The following is an 18,033-nucleotide window of genomic DNA, read 5'->3' as shown; positions in this document are numbered from 1 at the left end:
TCTCTAAGAAGTTTAGCAATAGAATGGAAATACTGTGGACTTTCATGGGGAACTGCCAATTGTAGCTTCTTGAAAATTAGCATTAGCATTAGTAGAGGCATTTGATGCAAGAAAGCAAGCTTATGCAGCATCAGCCAAAAAAAAAAAAAAAAAAAACCCACTTCCACTTCACCCCTCTGTTCGTTCCAAATACCTGTCCAGCTGAGCCTTAAACTTATTTAGGCTATCAACCTCCACCACAAGGGATGGAAGTCTGTTCCACCAACCAACCACCCGCTGGCTAAAGGCAAATTTCCTCACGTCTATCCTACATCTGTCTTTCCTCAATTTGAATTTATGCCCTCTCAGGTGATTTTTCTGAGCTAGAGGAAGAATCCCATCAGCATTGAGCATGCTTAAACCATTCAAGGCTTTATACACCTCTATCAGATCACCTCGCTGGTGCCTAGTCTCCAGACACTGTAATTTGCAAAACTTAAGCCTTTCTTCATAAGAGCACCCCTTTGTTCCATTCACTAATCTTGTTGCCCTTCTCTGTACTCGTTCCAGCAGCTCTACATCCTTCTTGAAATGAGGCCTCCAGACCTGTATACAGTACTCTAGGTGTGGCCTGACCATTGCCTTATACAATGGAATAATCACCTCCTTATCCCTGCTGGAAAAATTCCTGTATATCATTGACAATACTCCATGAGCTACTCTTGCAGCCCGTCTGCACTGCTCAGAGAACTTCATATCTGCCTGCACAACCACCCCCAAGTCCCTTTCATTCTCTACCACTGTCAGTGTAGTACCACAGAGTTGATACGTTGCTCTGGGGTTGCTGTTCCCCATGTGTAGTACTTTACATTTGTCAATGTTAAACTTCATTTGCCACCTCTCAGCCCATCTGCTCAACCTTTCCAGATCCTGTTGCAGCAGCATAGTGTCAGTAGTGTCCTTGACAACCCTGCCAACCTTTGTATCATCTGCAAACTTGGACATTAAGCTTGATATACCATCATCAATATCATTTATAAATACAGAAAACAATAATGGACCCAACACTGACCCCTGAGGGACTCCACTAATAACATTAGTCCACGATGAGCAGTGTCCATTGATTACCACTCTCTGTCTTCTCCCCCTCAACCACCCCTTTATCCATAGCATCAATTTGCCTCCAATGTCACACTGCTCCAATTTCTGTAACAGTCTTCCATGTGCAGCAACAGTATCAAAAGCCTTTCTAAGATCCAAGTATATAATATCAAAGTTATTCCCTGCATCCAGTTCTTTTGTGACTGCATCATAATATCCAATCAAGTTGGTCAGGCAAGACTTCCCCTTAACAAAAGCATGCTGTGTCGGAGCTATAACTGAAGTCTTGTCTAAATGATCCTGCTGTGCTTCTTTAACCAGTGCCTCCATTAATTTTCCGGGAACAGAAGTTAAGCTCACAGGTCTATAATTACTTGTATCAGCCTTTGATCCTCCTTTGTGGATTGGGGTCACATTTGCACATTTCCAGTCTATGGGTACCTCCCCTGAGTCCAAGGAAGCTCTCATAATTATGGCTAAGGGTTTGCTTACTTCCTTTGCTGCCTCCTTTAATATAACTGGATAGATCCCATCCACCCCGGGTGCCTTTCTTGTGTTTATCTTCAACAGTTTCTCCTCCACTTTACTCCCAGTTATTTCAAGATTCTGTAGCTTACTGCTAGAGTTGAATACACCTCTGGCATTCCCCTTGGTGAATAACTCCTCATGTGTGAATGTCGATGCAAAATATTCATTTAGTTTGTTAGCTACTTGAGCAGAATCATCAACAGTTGACCCATCAATATCAAGTGGACCAATCTGATTCATCCCCTTCCTTCTAGAGTTAACATAAGTAAAGAACTCTTTGCTGTTTTTCTTTGCGTCCCTTGCCAAGGATTTCTCGTAATCTGCCTTTGCCTGCCTAACCTCCTTTGTAACTTGGTTGCATATCAACTTGTATCTATCATAGGCTTCTGTGTCATGTGTTAATTTGTAAGTATCCCATGCATTTTTCTTCTCTGAAATGATATCCAGTAATCGCTTATATATATGTTTTTAGTTATTTTAATGTATTATATTTCAGTATGCATTCACTTATCTCCAAGGTATGACACTGAGTGGTCAGGAGCGGGAGTGCAGTAGCACACACTCTTTGAGTAGACCGGGGTTCAAGCCCCTGAATGCTGAATACGGTTGATCTGCCAACCCGTACTGGACCAGCATGGCAGATTATGGTCCATTTTTCCCTCAGCATGGATTGTTGAGGAGGCTTCCATCCTCCTGTGGGTTGATAATGGCTGCACTTTACCTTGTTTTATGACACATGCTGCTATCCAGGAGCCTAGCTATTGGGTGGGAAGGAGCAGCAGTGCGTAGCACACGCTTCTTGATTAGACCAGGGTTCGAGCCCATCCCCACCAAATACGGATGATGCGGAAAGGTCAGGGAATGACCACCGCATATCTCTGAGCAATATGGCCTTAGTTGCTAATGCTCCTAAAAACCAAATAACAAAAACCTAGCTATTGGGGCAGGACTGGCAACCCTGGTAATGCCCAAGTTATTTAGTATTATTGCACTGACATTTCACTTCAGATATCTTTTTACTGTCTACTACTAGTTCTTTCACCTCTTGAACTATTAGATTTTAAAAGGAATGGAGGATTCTGTTTTTCTATACACATAACCTTTCAACTTTCTTAGCATATTTGCTGGACACGAACTTCCTGAAAATTTATCAATTGGAACATATAGCTGTTAATTACAAAATATTCTAATTATCTTAATAAACTATTTAGTTTTGCCCAGGATTTTATAAATTAAAATAAAAATAAAATTAATTTAAATTACACATCCCAAATGTAGGCACTAAATTTCACCTCCATTAGCATAATTGCCAGACAAAAAAAATTTGCTTCAGCCACTAAGTAATAGATTGTTAGAACAAACTGGTGTTGTTTGTGGAAGTGATTACTTTAAATGAATTTAAGGGAAAATTAGAAAAACTATTGGAGGGGATGGACAGAAGAGAAGAGGTGCATTTTTTTTGCTGATGTATAAGTTTGCATTATTTGCCCTGCTACTAGCAGTATTGCTTGTCTGGTGTGTGGAGTGAGAGAGGCCAATGACAGGGAGGGACTTTGAAGTGCTGGTTTGGGGGGGGGAGACAATTCTCCATCTTCCTATTTATGTGGAATCTGGAATTTCTCTGATGGCCCAGCTTTTAAGCTCTTCTCCTACTGTGGTGTTCCATATATTGTATTTTCCAATCTTGTAAACAGAAGTCAAATGGAGGAGGGAGACTGGGTCATGGCTGGAAATTTTTTTGTTAACTATGGATGAAAACCAGAGCACTGGTATTTTTTATCCTAGCCATTGCTTCACCTGCTCTTGGGCAATATGGGAAAGCAAAAGATTTCCATGAAATTTTTGGTTTGATGGTTGGGAAACAGGTGTAATAATAAACTCTTATTATAGTGCTTCCAAGGATAACAGCCCAAAAAACACTATAAATGTAGAAACGTTGTAATTAGAATTCCAAAAACTAATTTTGTTGATAGCACTGATATTTTTTTCTTCAGTTTTTCTCTTTTTTTTGTAGTGTTGTATAAAGATAGTTAATAAGCAAGTTAAAAACCTGTACACTGTACAAATGTACTATGCTTGCTTTTTTGTCTTTGTCATTTTCAGGCTTTTTTTGCATGTGATTAAAAAAAAAAGGTTTTGAAGTTTTTATTAAACAAAACAAGCCTCTTGAGTATTAGTAACATAATGATAATGCTACCTTTATTAGTTAAATTTATTGTTAATTATTGATGACATTAAACAATGTCTTTCCAAAAGAAAATGAATAATGGAATCATATTTTGAAAATCACAAAGCCACTGATTACTGTATCAGTGAGGAAAGTGTACGAACAATTTGGGTTACAAAAAAAAAAAAAAAAAATTGCTAAGGAGAATGTGCAAATGCAGTGATAATTGGTTAGACACCAAGTCGTAAAGATTAGCCTTTCTACCTTTCAGGATAAATATGAAATAAATGTCACCTGCACCACTATGATTTATATGTAATAAACAAACTGCATCATTGAACGATTCCTAGAATTTAGTTTTGATCATTCTTTCTCCAAAACCAGAATTCAAGAGGTGGACTATATCCATTTTATTCCTTCTTGGGACCTAAAAAAAAAAAAAAAAAAAAAAAAAAAAAGCAGGCAGCAGGCAAGTGTTTTAAATGTGAGACCTTACAGATGACAAAAAATGTATGGCACCTCCCTGGAGTGACAAGGGGGTAGAAGAAACGAGCATTAAAAGCAGGAGTTCACTATAAGTAAGAGCAACATAATGGGAGTTCACTTTTGGATGACTGATTCTGTTAGTAAAGTGAGGGAAGGAGATAACTGCTGTGGTGAGCAATGAGCCAAGTTCAGTATAGTTTTGGGTGAAGAACACTCTCTGTTAGTTTCCTATACACTTCAGTGAAGGAAGAACCATATCTTTTTATAAGCATGCTAAGGAAAAGGAGGGTGTTAATCTCTTATCAACAGTAATATTTCTGCTGTGGTGTATGTTGTTTATGTAGGAATGGAATATATCTAAGAACTCATTCTACTCTCATTCCATTCCATTGGATTACACCCAAATCAGAAAAAAGCCTTATCTGGCTCACAGATTGTGTTCTAGTGGTTGGCAAGAAGAGCCTTTAACTTGAGAGCCTCCACAAAAAGTGGGAACAGCAAGTTCCTCATGCTTAACCCTCCTTTTGCAAATAGATTTTGCTTGAATTGTAAGTACCCTTGTGAGTGGCATTTCTATGTCAAGCCATCTGCCAAGGCTAGCTTCAGTGTCTGTGAGAGGGGGGATACTAGTGAACAAATGTTAAGACTTTAAAGCTCACTAATATGTGTCCCCTATTATAACAGGTATTGTGTAGTCTGTCAAACACTTCCTTTGGAGTTTTCTGAGATGGGGGAATAATTTTGGATAGAAAGCTGCTATCCAGTTAGCTAGCATTTGTCCATATTTCCACATGTTGACAATGGAGCAAATAGGAAATCTGAGTTTGTGAGCTGTGGCACTTTCAAAAATGACCACTATTCTTCAATTAAATATACTGTCTCTAAATATACCATTCCATTTCTTACTAGCGCTTCTCCTCCCCACCCAACAACAGCCTCCCTGTTGTTGAAATTTATATTTTCACTACTACTGGCACAGTGAGTCAAAGTGAGTGGCTGACTCCAGACCTATAGATGAAAAAGTGGCATGCATTTTTTCATCTATAGGTCTCATATTTAAAACACTTGCCTGCCTGTTTATTTATTTTTTTAAAGGTCCATAGAAGGAATAAAATAGATATAGCTCACCTCTTGAATTTTGGTTTTGGAAAAAGAATGATCGAGTCAAAGTGAATGGCTTCAAATCAGTGGCGGACCGGGTCAAAAATTCTTACCAGGGAAAACTAGTGGCTTCATACTAATGCTTATGGCAATATTGTTTATGGCCAAAATCACACCACCCTCCATTGGTCTCCAGCCCACTGGGAATTTCCCAGTAAGTCTTATAGCCTGTCTCACTAGTGTAGCTACACTTTTTCGGGCCCGGAGGCAAAGAACATGCTTGGGCCCCCTACTTAATTAATGAAAATTGCAAAAACAGGAGACAGCCAAAGACGCCAGGCCCGGAGACAATTGCCTTGCCTGCCTACATGGTAGCTATGCCACTGGCCTGTCTGCACCTGAGGAACAATTCGATCTTTTATCTAGGGTCGCTGTTTTCTCATTCTAAGGTTTTCTCCACTAGCAAACTAATTTTTAATTCTGAAAAAAAAAAGTTAAAGCTAATTGCTTCATGCATTAGTTTTAGCTTTTTCAGTTATAGTGAACCATGTCAGTGATCCACTATAACAAACAGCAAACCAACCAAATAATTTATGCAGAGTTATAATCTTTTTTAGTAATTGTTAGAAGTATTTTATTTTTATTTATTTAAAATAAAGTAATTTACTAGTCTTTGTAAATCTTGATTCTGCTATTTCTTAAGAGTATTTATTGTGATCTTCTGTAAAATATTCAGAAAGAATTAAATGTGAATAACACCAATTAAAGCATATGAATTTTTTGTGCAAAAAGTATTACTCAATAAAACTACTTAATAATTAGCGATATTTCTGGATTCCATATTGAATCCTGTCATCATCAGGCCTAATCAGGAAAGATTTGGTGGCTGTTCCTAATAGAGTCATCTATCCTGTAATGTTAGGAACAGCTGCTAAATCTTTCTTGATTAGGAATGATTTAGCAATCATTCCTAATCAAGACAGGATTCTGCTATGTGGGAGTTCAGTATTCCATTATTAAGCCAAATACTTCTTGACTAGGCTTGATCACAGGATTCAATATGGAATTCTAGAAATGTCACCTATTATGGGAGTTTAACTAACTTATGTAATACTTTTTACACAATAAAATTCATTTGATAAACAATAATTTACATGGTTTAATTAGTGTTATTTACATTTAATTCTTTATGAGCAACTAAATTACATCCTTCTCTCAATGCACTAATATTCTGAAAACTATAAACCTATATGGTTCAGTGGTTTTGTTACTTGCCACCCATTGCCCTCCTCACCAAGATTTATGTCTAAGAATAAATAAACTCATACACCGACCATTAAATAAAATTTTTACTGTAACTGAAGTTTATACAAATAATATCAAAAAACAAATTATTTACAATAAACTGATGGTTGTATATTATGGAATGCTAAAAGCTAAAATAAAATAAAATCATTTACTATAAAATCTGCTAAAATATAAAAGTTAAAAGCGCTAAAAAACCTGAAGCTTTTGAGAGCGTCAGCTCCCATCCTCAACAGTAATAAGACTTCTTGCAACATCTCTTTATATAGCAAGCTCACGGTACGTTCACACGTGGTATTTCTCCATGTGGTTCTATCGGCACATGGGCAGAACCGGAAGCGGAAATGGTTCGGGTATGTGGCAAACAAAAACGTTTTCATCCGACCTTAATACAATTGCTTCGAAAATAGGATAAATATGCATACCTCTGTCTCTATTCATAGTATTCTTACTGGATGAGCCAATCCGTAAACCCTCGAGCCATTTACGCTCCCAGTATCCATGTGCACGATCCATAATAATAGCGTCCTCCGGGGAGATTTGATGCTGCTTCTCCCAAAAATGTTCGGCCACAACAGACTTATTATAGTCAGCGGTTCTTATAGCATTTAAATATTCCCCCAGATGATCCCTGAGCCGTCGTTTTGTTTCCCCCACATAACACTCCCCACAATCCGGGCATTCTATTCTGTAAACAACTCCACTACTGAGATCTATCGGTATATGGTCTTTAACTTGGGACACCGCTGTGCACAGCCTCCGCCCAGGAAGCTACATACAGCGTGTCTTATAACCCCATAAAATTCTCGCCAGATGCTCAGTAAGGACTGGATAGTAGGGGATGTTGCTATATCTATCCAGGATCCTCTGGGGGTATCCGCACTTTCTAAGTTCTGCCGTGACACGGGGTTATAAGACATGCTGTGCGCAGTAAAACCCCGTGCTGTGATACGGGGTTATAAGACACGCTGTGTGCAGCGGTGTCCCAAGTTAAAGACCGTATACCGATAGATCTCAGTAGTGGAGTTGTTTACAGAGTAGAATGCCCGGATTGTGGGGTGTTATGTGGGGGGAAACAAAACGACGGCACAGGGATCGTCTGGGGGAACATTTAAATGCTATAAGAACCACTGACTATAATAAGTCTGCTGTGGCCGAACCTTTTTTGGGAGAAGCAGCATCAAATCTCCCCGGAGGACACTATTATTATGGATCGTGCACATGGATATTGGGAGCGTAAATGGCTCGAGGGTTTACGGATTGGCTCATCCAGTAAGAATACTATGAATGGAGACAGGTATGCGTATTCATCCTATTTTTGAAGCAGTTGTATTAAGGTCGGATGAACGTTTTTGTTTGCCATGTACCCGAACCATTTCCGCTTCGTTCTGCCCATGTGCCAATAGAACCACATGGAGAAATACCACGTGTGGACATACCGTGAGCCTGCTATATAAAGAGATGTTGCAAGAAGTCTTATTACTGTTGAGGAAGGGAGCTGACGCTCTCGCAAGCTTCAAGTTTTTTAGCGCTTTTAACTTTTATATTTTAGCATATTTTATAGTAAATGATTTGATTTGATTTTAGCTTTTAGCATTCCGTAATATACAACTATCAGTTTATTGTAAATAATTTATTTTTTGATATTATTTGTATAAACTTCAGTTACAGTAAAAATTTTATTTAATGGTCGGCGTATGGGTTTATTTATTCTTAAACATGAATTTTCCTGACCTCAGAGGCCTCTTTGAGGATATCACCAAGATTTATTTTGAAGGGTTTCATCTTTCAAACAGACCAACTGTACTAAGATAACTTCTGAGTTACCTTGATACCCTAACTCAACACAACCTGTATCTTCTGTAACTATCATAAAATTATACTTTTTTTTTTTACCTTTTTATGTTTATCTTTTCTTTCTTTACAACTGCTATCTTTGCTACCCTGTGATGTACCACTCTCTTTTTCTCTCTTTTTATTTGACTTTTCTGTTGACTTATGCTGAACTTGGATGACTCTAGTAGGAGGATTAGCTATGATGTTTAAAACTTCAGAATAATCTTTCCTCTTGGCTATGTCTATTACAGTTTCACCTTGCTGACAATAGAGAAATATTAATATTTAATAAACTTGAAAAACGTTTGAAAAACTTAATTACTTCTTTTTAAGAAAATCTTTTAATATTTAAAAAATAAAATCACAAGTACATCTGTGGATGTAATATCTGGAATGATGAAATGATTACATAAAATTTCTTTGTTACTGCAATTTATTAACAAGTAACTGTTTTTAAAAAAAAAACATGAGTCACATTTAATCAACCTGCACTTAACCCTATAGCAGAAATGTTGGGATAGTTCCCCAGTTCAGAAACTACTTTTCTTATGCAAACAATGTTTTTTCAACTCTGATACTGATATCTTGAGTACCTTCCACGTATAGTATGAAGTTGAAGTCAACAGCAATAAATCTTTTTTTACGTGCAGTAAAAAAAGATTTATTGCTGTTGACATGCAGTAAAAAAAGGTATATCAAAGACTGGAATGGACACATTTATAGCTCATAGGTATATCAAAGACTGGAATGGACACATTTATAGCTCATAGGTATATCAAAGACTGGAATGGACACGTTTATAGTTTTTGTTTATAGCACTGGTTTCATATCAAAAACCATACTTTTGGTTTCATGGAGGGATGCGGAAAAACTCAGAAACCTTTTAGAAAAAGTCCTTCACTTATTCTGAAGCCACAACTTAGGATGTGAGCCACTCACAGAGAAAGTTTTATGCCAGCTAACTATTTTCTCCAAATCATACGGACAAAGGTGGAGTGTTCTTTATTCCTAGGAAAAGTATCTGTCATTTCACCATCTCACATCCTATAGGAATGTGAAGTTCTTTGAGAATTATTTCAGCTGTTCTATTTAGAAATAGGGGCTATAAGGCCAACTATAGTTTCTGAATAGTTTTATTTTGTCCTGAGGTTATCAGTCAAGTAATGCACATAACAAGGTCATATATAATGGTGGATGTATTTGCGCCCTCCATTCTGTTTCAGGTTGGTTACTAAACTGCTAGAAAATTAATTTATCTATATGCAAATTCTAATCTCTGTTATAAAGGTTTTTCTTATATTCCTTTCTTTTACTCAGTTTCTCATCACTTTTTTTTTTTTTTTTTTTTATCTAGAGAATCACTAAATAGGGGGAAGGGAGAGAAAAAACAAAAAAAAAAAAAAAAAACAGCCATATCTGAATTTGATCACATATTTCCATTCTACATATAGTGAATATGTAACCCAGACATCCTTGCAGGGATAAAATATATATTCCTTCATGCCCCCATGCCCTTATTTAAAAAAAAAAAAAAAAAAAAAAAAAAAAAAAATGGAAAAGTATATGAACCATTGACGTTGAACATTTTTTTCATATTTTGGGCTTGATATTTCAAGTTTGCTTTGGTAAAAAGCCAGATTTCAGGCTTTTACCAAGTGAATTATAAAGTTTTAAGATTCACCCAATAAAGGCTTCTACAGTAAAACACACACACACACACGAGTACATGACATAATTAACTTGCTTTAATATAGTAGATATATTCTTCAAAAATAATTAGTGCAGCAAAATTTCCAATAGAATTATGTAAATTGAATTAATTTAGTGTATTATATAAATTGAGTTACTCACTTTAGTGTAACATAAGCACTGGGAAAACAAAAATAAGAGTAGGAGATGTTACAGTCCAAATTATCACAATCAGTGTGATATTGAACAGCTATACAGACAAATAGGGTGGGCAAAAAACCAGGATGCCTTGTTGTTTCTTATGGTACAAGAACTACTTAGGTTGCACTGTACCTGTCAATGTCATGATCGTACACAGTGAGTGCTGTGAGAACAGTCAGAAACTCCAAATAGTCTGCTTCATCACTTATGATATGGCTGTGTTAGAGGTTCCCTTAGATTTGGGAGGAACCTGAATGAGAGGTATTGGGTATTAGTGTACAGTGTACTTTCAAACAAGTACTGTATGTGCTTTATTGCAAGTGGCAATGTGTATACTGCAGAGTATAATTTCCTGTATAAAGAAAAAGGTGAGTAAACTCAGTATGACTGATTTGTGGTCTGACTAGTATTACTACCATGGTTCAGCTTTTATTTGAAAGAGCTTATTATGAATTTGAGCTTGCCACAGAAATGTCCACTCTTCCTTACAAATTCTTCATATATTGGATCTGTAGTCAAGCAATGGTACCCAACAATGTGACAAGGCTGTGCTGGATGGCAATATGATCCACACATTCGTTCTAGCAAAAACTGATTCCTTGATATGCATCAAGTTATCTCTAACATGATTTATTAATGGATGGGTGACTGAGGAGGTATTTTGCAAAGATGACAGTACACTTATAGTGCACTTATTGGTACTCTTTTGGATGGACAGATGGAGAATATTTTCTAGAGCAAGTTTGATGTTACATAATGTAGCAGTATAACTGCTTCATTCTGTGGGAATGATTCCCTTCTCATTTTTTAATTTTAGTTTGTTATTTTGGTTTTTAGGAGCATTAGCAACTAAGGCCATATTGCTCTGGGGATATGCGGTGGTTATTCCCTGACCTTTCTGCATCCTCCGTATTTGGTGGGCACGGGCTTGCCAATCTAATCAAGAAGCGTGTGCTACGCACTGCTGCTCCTGGCTACGGAGGCACCTTTTTTTTTTTTTTTGTACTCTTAAATTCTTTGCTTCATCCTAATAATTTATTTATCTATGGTTGCTTGCCTGAAATTTTGGAATGGAAACAGATGCAGCTGATGGTGTTTGATTCAATGATCTAATCATCAGAGATGTATGGGAGAAAGATATATTCTGTCCAATTTACCTCTGAAAATTTCCATTTATGCAGTTTTTTTGTAACGCTAATGGTGAGCTCTATGAGTCAGTATATATTATTTTCTAGGCAAGTCTGATGGAATACAGAATATAATTTCAGCAGTATAGCTGCTGCATTCAATGGGAAGTGACACAGAGACAGTTGTACGAGGGAAGACTGCCTGCTACATTCTACTCTACTTTGACCCATCCATATAAATTTTTGCAAATGCAGATAATTTTGTGTATATTGATATTTCCAAAGGAATGTTTCCTCCAGTTTAGGAAATAATTGTTACAAAAAGGGTTAACAGAAGGTCACAGAGTGAGGTCAACTGACTGGATCTTGGAGGACTTTGTCAAAGTGACTAGGGTTATATTAGCCTATAATCTGATATCAGTAGGCTGAGTTGCCTTGAGTTTGTTTCTGGAGTACATTTTTAACTGTGGATCATTACATACTTGCCAAATGGGAGGGGTAAGGAGGCTATGAATTTTGGCTGTATAGTTCAGTAGTAGCATCTGCCTCCTGATATTGAGTGGAGATTCATGGACCTCAATGTAAAGACTGTACTGGACTATAGCAATCCTGAGGGCAGAATGCTGGCTAGGGAAAGGTGCTACAATGCTCTGCCTAGCAGAATCATACACTGCAGCATGGTAAACCAGGTGAGATCTAATCAGAGTTCTATATAGGGTGAAATAAGGTATAATGATCTGCTCCCCCCCCACACTGTATAAAAAATAACAGGAATGTTCAATTTCTTCTTTCAAGTAATCCAAAGATGTTTAGCATGTTCCAAGAAATTTAACTTACAGTCAAAAATTAAACCGAGGAGACAAATGCTATTCATGACTGAGATAGAATGGTTTGCTAAATGTAGCTCTGGATCAGGATGCATATTTTACTTGTTACAAAATGCAACAGTAGACTTTTTGGATTTTTGGTAAGACAATCTGTATCCATTCTGTGCCATCCATAACTCAATGTTATTAATTGAGATTTGGAGTTGCCTCTTGATGAATCTCATTCTATGAATGGTGAGAGGTAGTCAGATTAATTGTCAAGCATAGAGGTATGAGTCTACAATATTTAGAATATTTTGGGTTATATGTTAAAGTAAATAAAGTGGCATTGACACTGAGAACAGGATCTTGTGGGACTTCTATATAGATGTGAAGAAAGAATTTGACAATAGGTAATTTTAAAGAATCTGTTTGGTTGAAATATAATAAGTGGCCCCACAGGTCAGCAGAAAGGAAATCTCTCAAGATGCCAAAGCACCATGTGGCATCGAAGGCTTTCTCTGTGTCATGGTGTACCATGACAAGATGTTCGTTTTGAATAAATGCATTCCTGATGTTTTGTTTAGCTTTGATCGTGAAATCCAGGGATGGTTGATTTTTCCAGAAGCCAAATTGACTACCAGTGATCAGATTTTCCATAAAGATTTTAAAAACAACATTTTGGAATTCAAAAGTACATCACCAAGAGTGTCAAGACTAATACTCAAGATTTCTAAGAGATACAAGCTAAAGATTATAATGATTTATGCACCAACATCGAGCCATGATGATGAAGAGGTTGAAGAAATGTACACCGAAATTGAGAGTCTTCTAGATGAGCAGAAAACCCACTACACTATTATTATGGGAGACTTCAATGCTAAGGTTGGAAAAAGACAAAACAGTGCAGAAAGGGGAACTATAGGAAATTTTGGAATTGGTGAAAGAGGTGAAAGACTTGTGGAATTTGCAGAATCTCAAGGACTGTCAGTAATGAACACTTTTTTCAAGAAAAGGGTGAACAGAAAGTGGACATGGAAGAGTCCAAATGGATTAACTACTAATGAAATCGACTTCATCCTCACTAAAGAAGATATATTTTGAATGATGTTACCGTCCTGAATAAGGTAAATGTTGGAAGTGATCACAGAATGGTAAGATGTACACTTGATATAGATGTAGGAAAGGAAAGGAAAAAACTGACTCGAGTAAATAATACAAAGGTCTTTGAGATAACAGAAGAGGAGAAAAAGCAGTATGTACTGGAACTTAAGAACAAGTATGAGCTTCTGCAGACTGCTGAGGACCAAGATATCGACGAGGAATATTACAACTTTTTGAAAGTGATAAAGCCCAAGAAACCTATAGGGAAAAAGAAATCCAAAGAAGAAAAAATTAGTCAAGAAACACTTGTCATGATGAACCGAAGACGACAAATGAAAAGCAAGAAAAACACTGACAGGGAGAAAATTGAGTATACTGAGTTATGCAAAGCCATTAGAAAGAGACTCAGAGAGGACATAAGAAGATTTAACACAAGAAAAGTAGAACAAGCATTAAGGGAAAACAAAGGATTTAAATCAGCAGCCATGAGCAGTAATACAGAAAGACAAATGATACTGAAACTGAAGAATAGCGATGGTGTACTTATAAACAGCAGAGAAGGCATAATTCAAACAGCAGAAGACTACTATAGAGAATTATACAAGGAGCAGGGGAATAATGTCAGGTGGGGAAGATGGATTGCAAAGTAGCAACACATACGACATACCCAATATTCTTCCTGATGAGGTAGAACATGCATTGAAGAAAATGAGGAATCAGAAAGCCCCGGGGGAAGATGAAGTTACTGTAGAGTTGTTAAAATTGGGAGGAAGAGACATAACACAAAAACTGGCAAGGCTCTTCACAAAGTGCATTAGAAAAGGTGTAATGCCTAAGCAGTGGAATAAATAATGCAATCATAGTTTTGCTGCATAAGAAAGGAGATAAATCAGAAATTGGAAATTATAGACTGATCAGCTTGTTATCCCACATCTACAAGTTGTTCACAAGGGTCATTACTAACAGATTAGAAAAATACTTGATGAGAATCAACCGAAAGAGCAAGCTGGCTTTAGGACAGGATTCTCAACTATGGATCACCTTCATGTAATATCACAGCTAATGGAGAAAGCAAATGAATATAAAACACCACTATGCCTGGCATTTGTGGATTATGAAAAGGCATTTCACTCCATACAGCATAAGGCAATGTTTCGGGCACTGGAAAGACAAGGCATTGATACCCCATATATTATGATTTTGAAGAAAATATACGAGAGTGCTACCTCCTTTATTAGACTAGACAAAGACAGTAGGAAATTTAAAATTGAGAAAGGAGTTCGACAAGGGGAGACAATATCTCCGAAGCTGTTTACTGCTGCCCTTGAGGAAGCTTTCAGAAGATTAGACTGGTCGCAGAAAGGAGTCAATGTGAACGGAGAGTACCTAAACCATTTACGATTTGCAGATGACATTGTGGTCATAAGCCACGATCCCAAAGAATTAGAGGAAGATCTTAATCAGTTATGCACAGCTAGTAAGGATTTTGGACTAAAGATGAATATGGCTAAAACAAAAGTAATGATGAACAAGTATGCCACAGAAAGGGAAATAATGATTTAAGGAGCAGTAATTGAAAAGGTGGAATCATATACTTATCTGGGACAAGTTATTAGCTGTAATAATGATAAATGGTTGGAAGTCAAGAGAAGAATAAATTTTGGATGGATAGAATTCAGGAAATATAGTCACATACTGAAGAGGAATATCCCAGTTTGTCTGAAACGTAAAATAATGAACCAATGTATACTCCCCACCGTGACTTATGGAAGTGAAACTTGGGCACTCACCAAAAGAATGGAAGAGAAGCTGAGAACTACACAGCGAAGAATGGAATGAATCATATTGGGAATCAGACTGTTAGATAAGAAGAGAAACACATGGATTAGGCAACAAACTCAAGTAAAGGACATTCTTATCAAAACCAAAGAACTAAAATGGTCTTGGGCAGGACACATAGCTCGAAGACATGATGACAGATGGACTAAGAAAATAACAGAATGGTATCCAAGAGGAGCTAGAAGAAAACCTGGAAGACAAAGGCGGAGATGGATAGATGAAATTCATGAGTTTGTGGGTAGTAAATGGATGTCCAGTGCTCAAAACAGAAGGAACTGGAAAGTTGCTGGAGAGGCCTTCATCCTGCAGTGGATTGAAAATGGCTGATGATGATGATGATCAGATTTTGGGAAAAGATACCAAGTCAGTCAATACTGTATCATTTTTTCTAGGGTTTTACCTCCAGCAGCTAGTAAAAGAAATGGAAGCTATAGTTGTGAGTAACAGAGTGATCATTTCCTGGTTTGGAACTGCCAATACATAGGAATGATGTCAGCAGCTGGGGAATGAAGATACAATTGAAAAAGGTCAGCAGAAAAGATAATGCTTTCTTATCTAAATGTCAGAGCATTATATAATATACAGCTAGGCCTCGCATAATGCGAGTTCGATTAACGCAATATTCAGTTAATGCTATTTGAAAAATGATACCACTTTTCACAATGCAAATTTTCAGTTAACGCGATTTTTTTTTTTTTTTTTATGCGATAGTTGAAAAAGATTTGAATTGCGCGTTAAGCTTACTGCGAGTTGTACGGTCAATAAACAAATGTTTGCCTGCTGCCCGCCTTGGTGTGTTCCATCAATCATCGGAAGAAGACGTGTTTGTCTCCTACTAATACAGTCAATGCAGACTTGCATTTAAAAATTCAAATTTTTAAATGAGCCAGATGAAAATGTTACCGCGAAGGAGATAACCGTAAAAGAATTAGATGAAATCTTTCGTATCGCATAGAATCTCAAACAAAACGTTTGATGTTCTCTGCGATATTTATTTCGCCAGGGCCCAGAAAAGATTGTTGTCGGCTATTGGAAATTGACTGATGAAAAGAGAAAGTCAACACTGTTCAAATATTTCCGCAACAGTAATTTCTTCATTGTGTATTTTATGTCAGAGGTTCCCAAACTTTCTGGGTTCATGGCGCCTTTAATGTCTCAGTAATTTTTTCAAGGCACACCCAGACCAAAAGAAATACCTAACAGTTTCGTTTAGTAGTTAGGTCCAAACAACTTAATAAGAAATGCTGAAACTGTGAACTACCTCGAGCTAGTAGTTCGCGCGGTGTCCGACAGATGTCGAGTATCGCTGTGTTTCCCTCGAAAATTTAAAATATTCTGAGGCGCACAGTTTAAGAACCGCTGTTTTATGCAATAAACATTTAATTCTATAATTATTTTCATTATCTTTTACATTATATACAGTTAAAAAGTTATTTAAAAGGTATTTTTAAAATTCTTTATGGACATTCCAGAAGGTCAAGGACCAATTATAATTTTTCCTATTGGTTATTATATTCGATTAACGCATTTCCATTTTGAGCGATGCACTCACGGGATGAATTAATCGCATTAATCGAGGCCCGCCTGTATTCTGTTGGGACCAGCAGCATTATTCCTTGAGGTGTTTAAGCCACATTGCAGTTCAAGCAGAATAAGTAGTTGGTTATAAGGTAAAGGTGTGGCTTTGAAGTTCAGATTTGTCAGATAAAGCTTTTGAAATAATGGATCATATGTATCTGATGCAGACAGTTGAGAAAACAGGTCCAAGAGGGGAGGGATTAGCATCTCTACAGGAGTAGAAAGCACCTTCCCATTCTAGTTGAGAAGTGGAGAGGATAATGGAGGAAATTTGCCATTTAGTTGCTTTATTTTTCTCCAGATAATTGTATTTAAGTTGTCCATAATTTATTATGGTTTGTAGTGGAAAGATATTTGCAGAATAGATTGTAAGCTTTTTCTTTTTTTTTTGGGTCATTATTACAATCTTCATTCCCCAAATGATTTACATGTTTATGGTTGCTTGACTGAGATTGTGAAATGGCAGTAAGTGCACTGCTAGTATTTGATTCATAATGTCTTCAGAGACAGTGTCAATATTCAATAACTTGATTGATTGTCAAAAAGATACGTGAGAGGTATATTTTGCAAAATCTACCTCAGAAAATTTCCATTTGATATGGTTTTCCATGGAAATGGAGTGTGATGGTTGAATTCTACGTATTAGTGGGTAGTGGTCACTGTTATGTGAATTGTCAAGAGCTATTCATTCAATACCCCAAAAAAGATAATTCATTCAATACCCCAAAAAGCACTGTTGGATGTACCGAGCAGTGCATCCTAACCACAATGAATTGAACAGACTACAAGGATGGTCAGAAAAGTGGAATCTATGTTTTAATGCAGCAAAATGCAAGGTCTTACACTTGGAAAACAGCAACCCCAAAATAAATTATACACTTGGTGGGGTTGAATTAAAAACAGTAGAAGAAGAAAGGGATCTGGGAGTGTTACTATGGGCAGATATGAAGTTTTCTGAGCCAGGAAAGTCCATATTGATGATTTGTCGAACATTATCCTGTACAGATAGAAAAGTCATAGTCCCACTGTACAAGCAATTGTAAGACCACATCTGGAATACTGTGTTCAAGTATGAAGACCTCATTTGAAAAAAGACATTGAGCTTCTTAAAGGGGTCCAAAGACAGGCAACTCGCATGGTGAGATCAGCAAAAGAGTGACCATATGAGGAAAGACCCAGATTATGT

General features: G+C 37.0%; 1 protein-coding gene across 2 annotated transcripts in view; it reads right to left on the bottom strand.

Annotated features, from left to right (window-relative positions):
* dgo (ankyrin repeat domain containing protein 6 diego) overlaps nucleotides 1-18,033 on the bottom strand; it is a 405,239-nt gene that overhangs the window by 27,653 nt on the left and 359,553 nt on the right. For both annotated transcript variants that reach the window (XM_090383458.1, XM_090383467.1), the window contains exon 9: nucleotides 8,564-8,764. In XM_090383458.1, coding sequence (XP_090239584.1) covers nucleotides 8,564-8,764 — 201 coding nt within the window. The remainder of the gene's footprint in view (nucleotides 1-8,563; nucleotides 8,765-18,033) is intronic.

Source organism: Mastigoproctus giganteus, chromosome 1 (genome assembly GCF_048544385.1).
Source record: "Mastigoproctus giganteus isolate SK-2022 chromosome 1, ASM4854438v1, whole genome shotgun sequence".
NCBI lineage: Eukaryota > Metazoa > Arthropoda > Arachnida > Uropygi > Thelyphonidae > Mastigoproctus > Mastigoproctus giganteus.
This window is presented reverse-complemented; position numbering and strand designations above follow the sequence as displayed.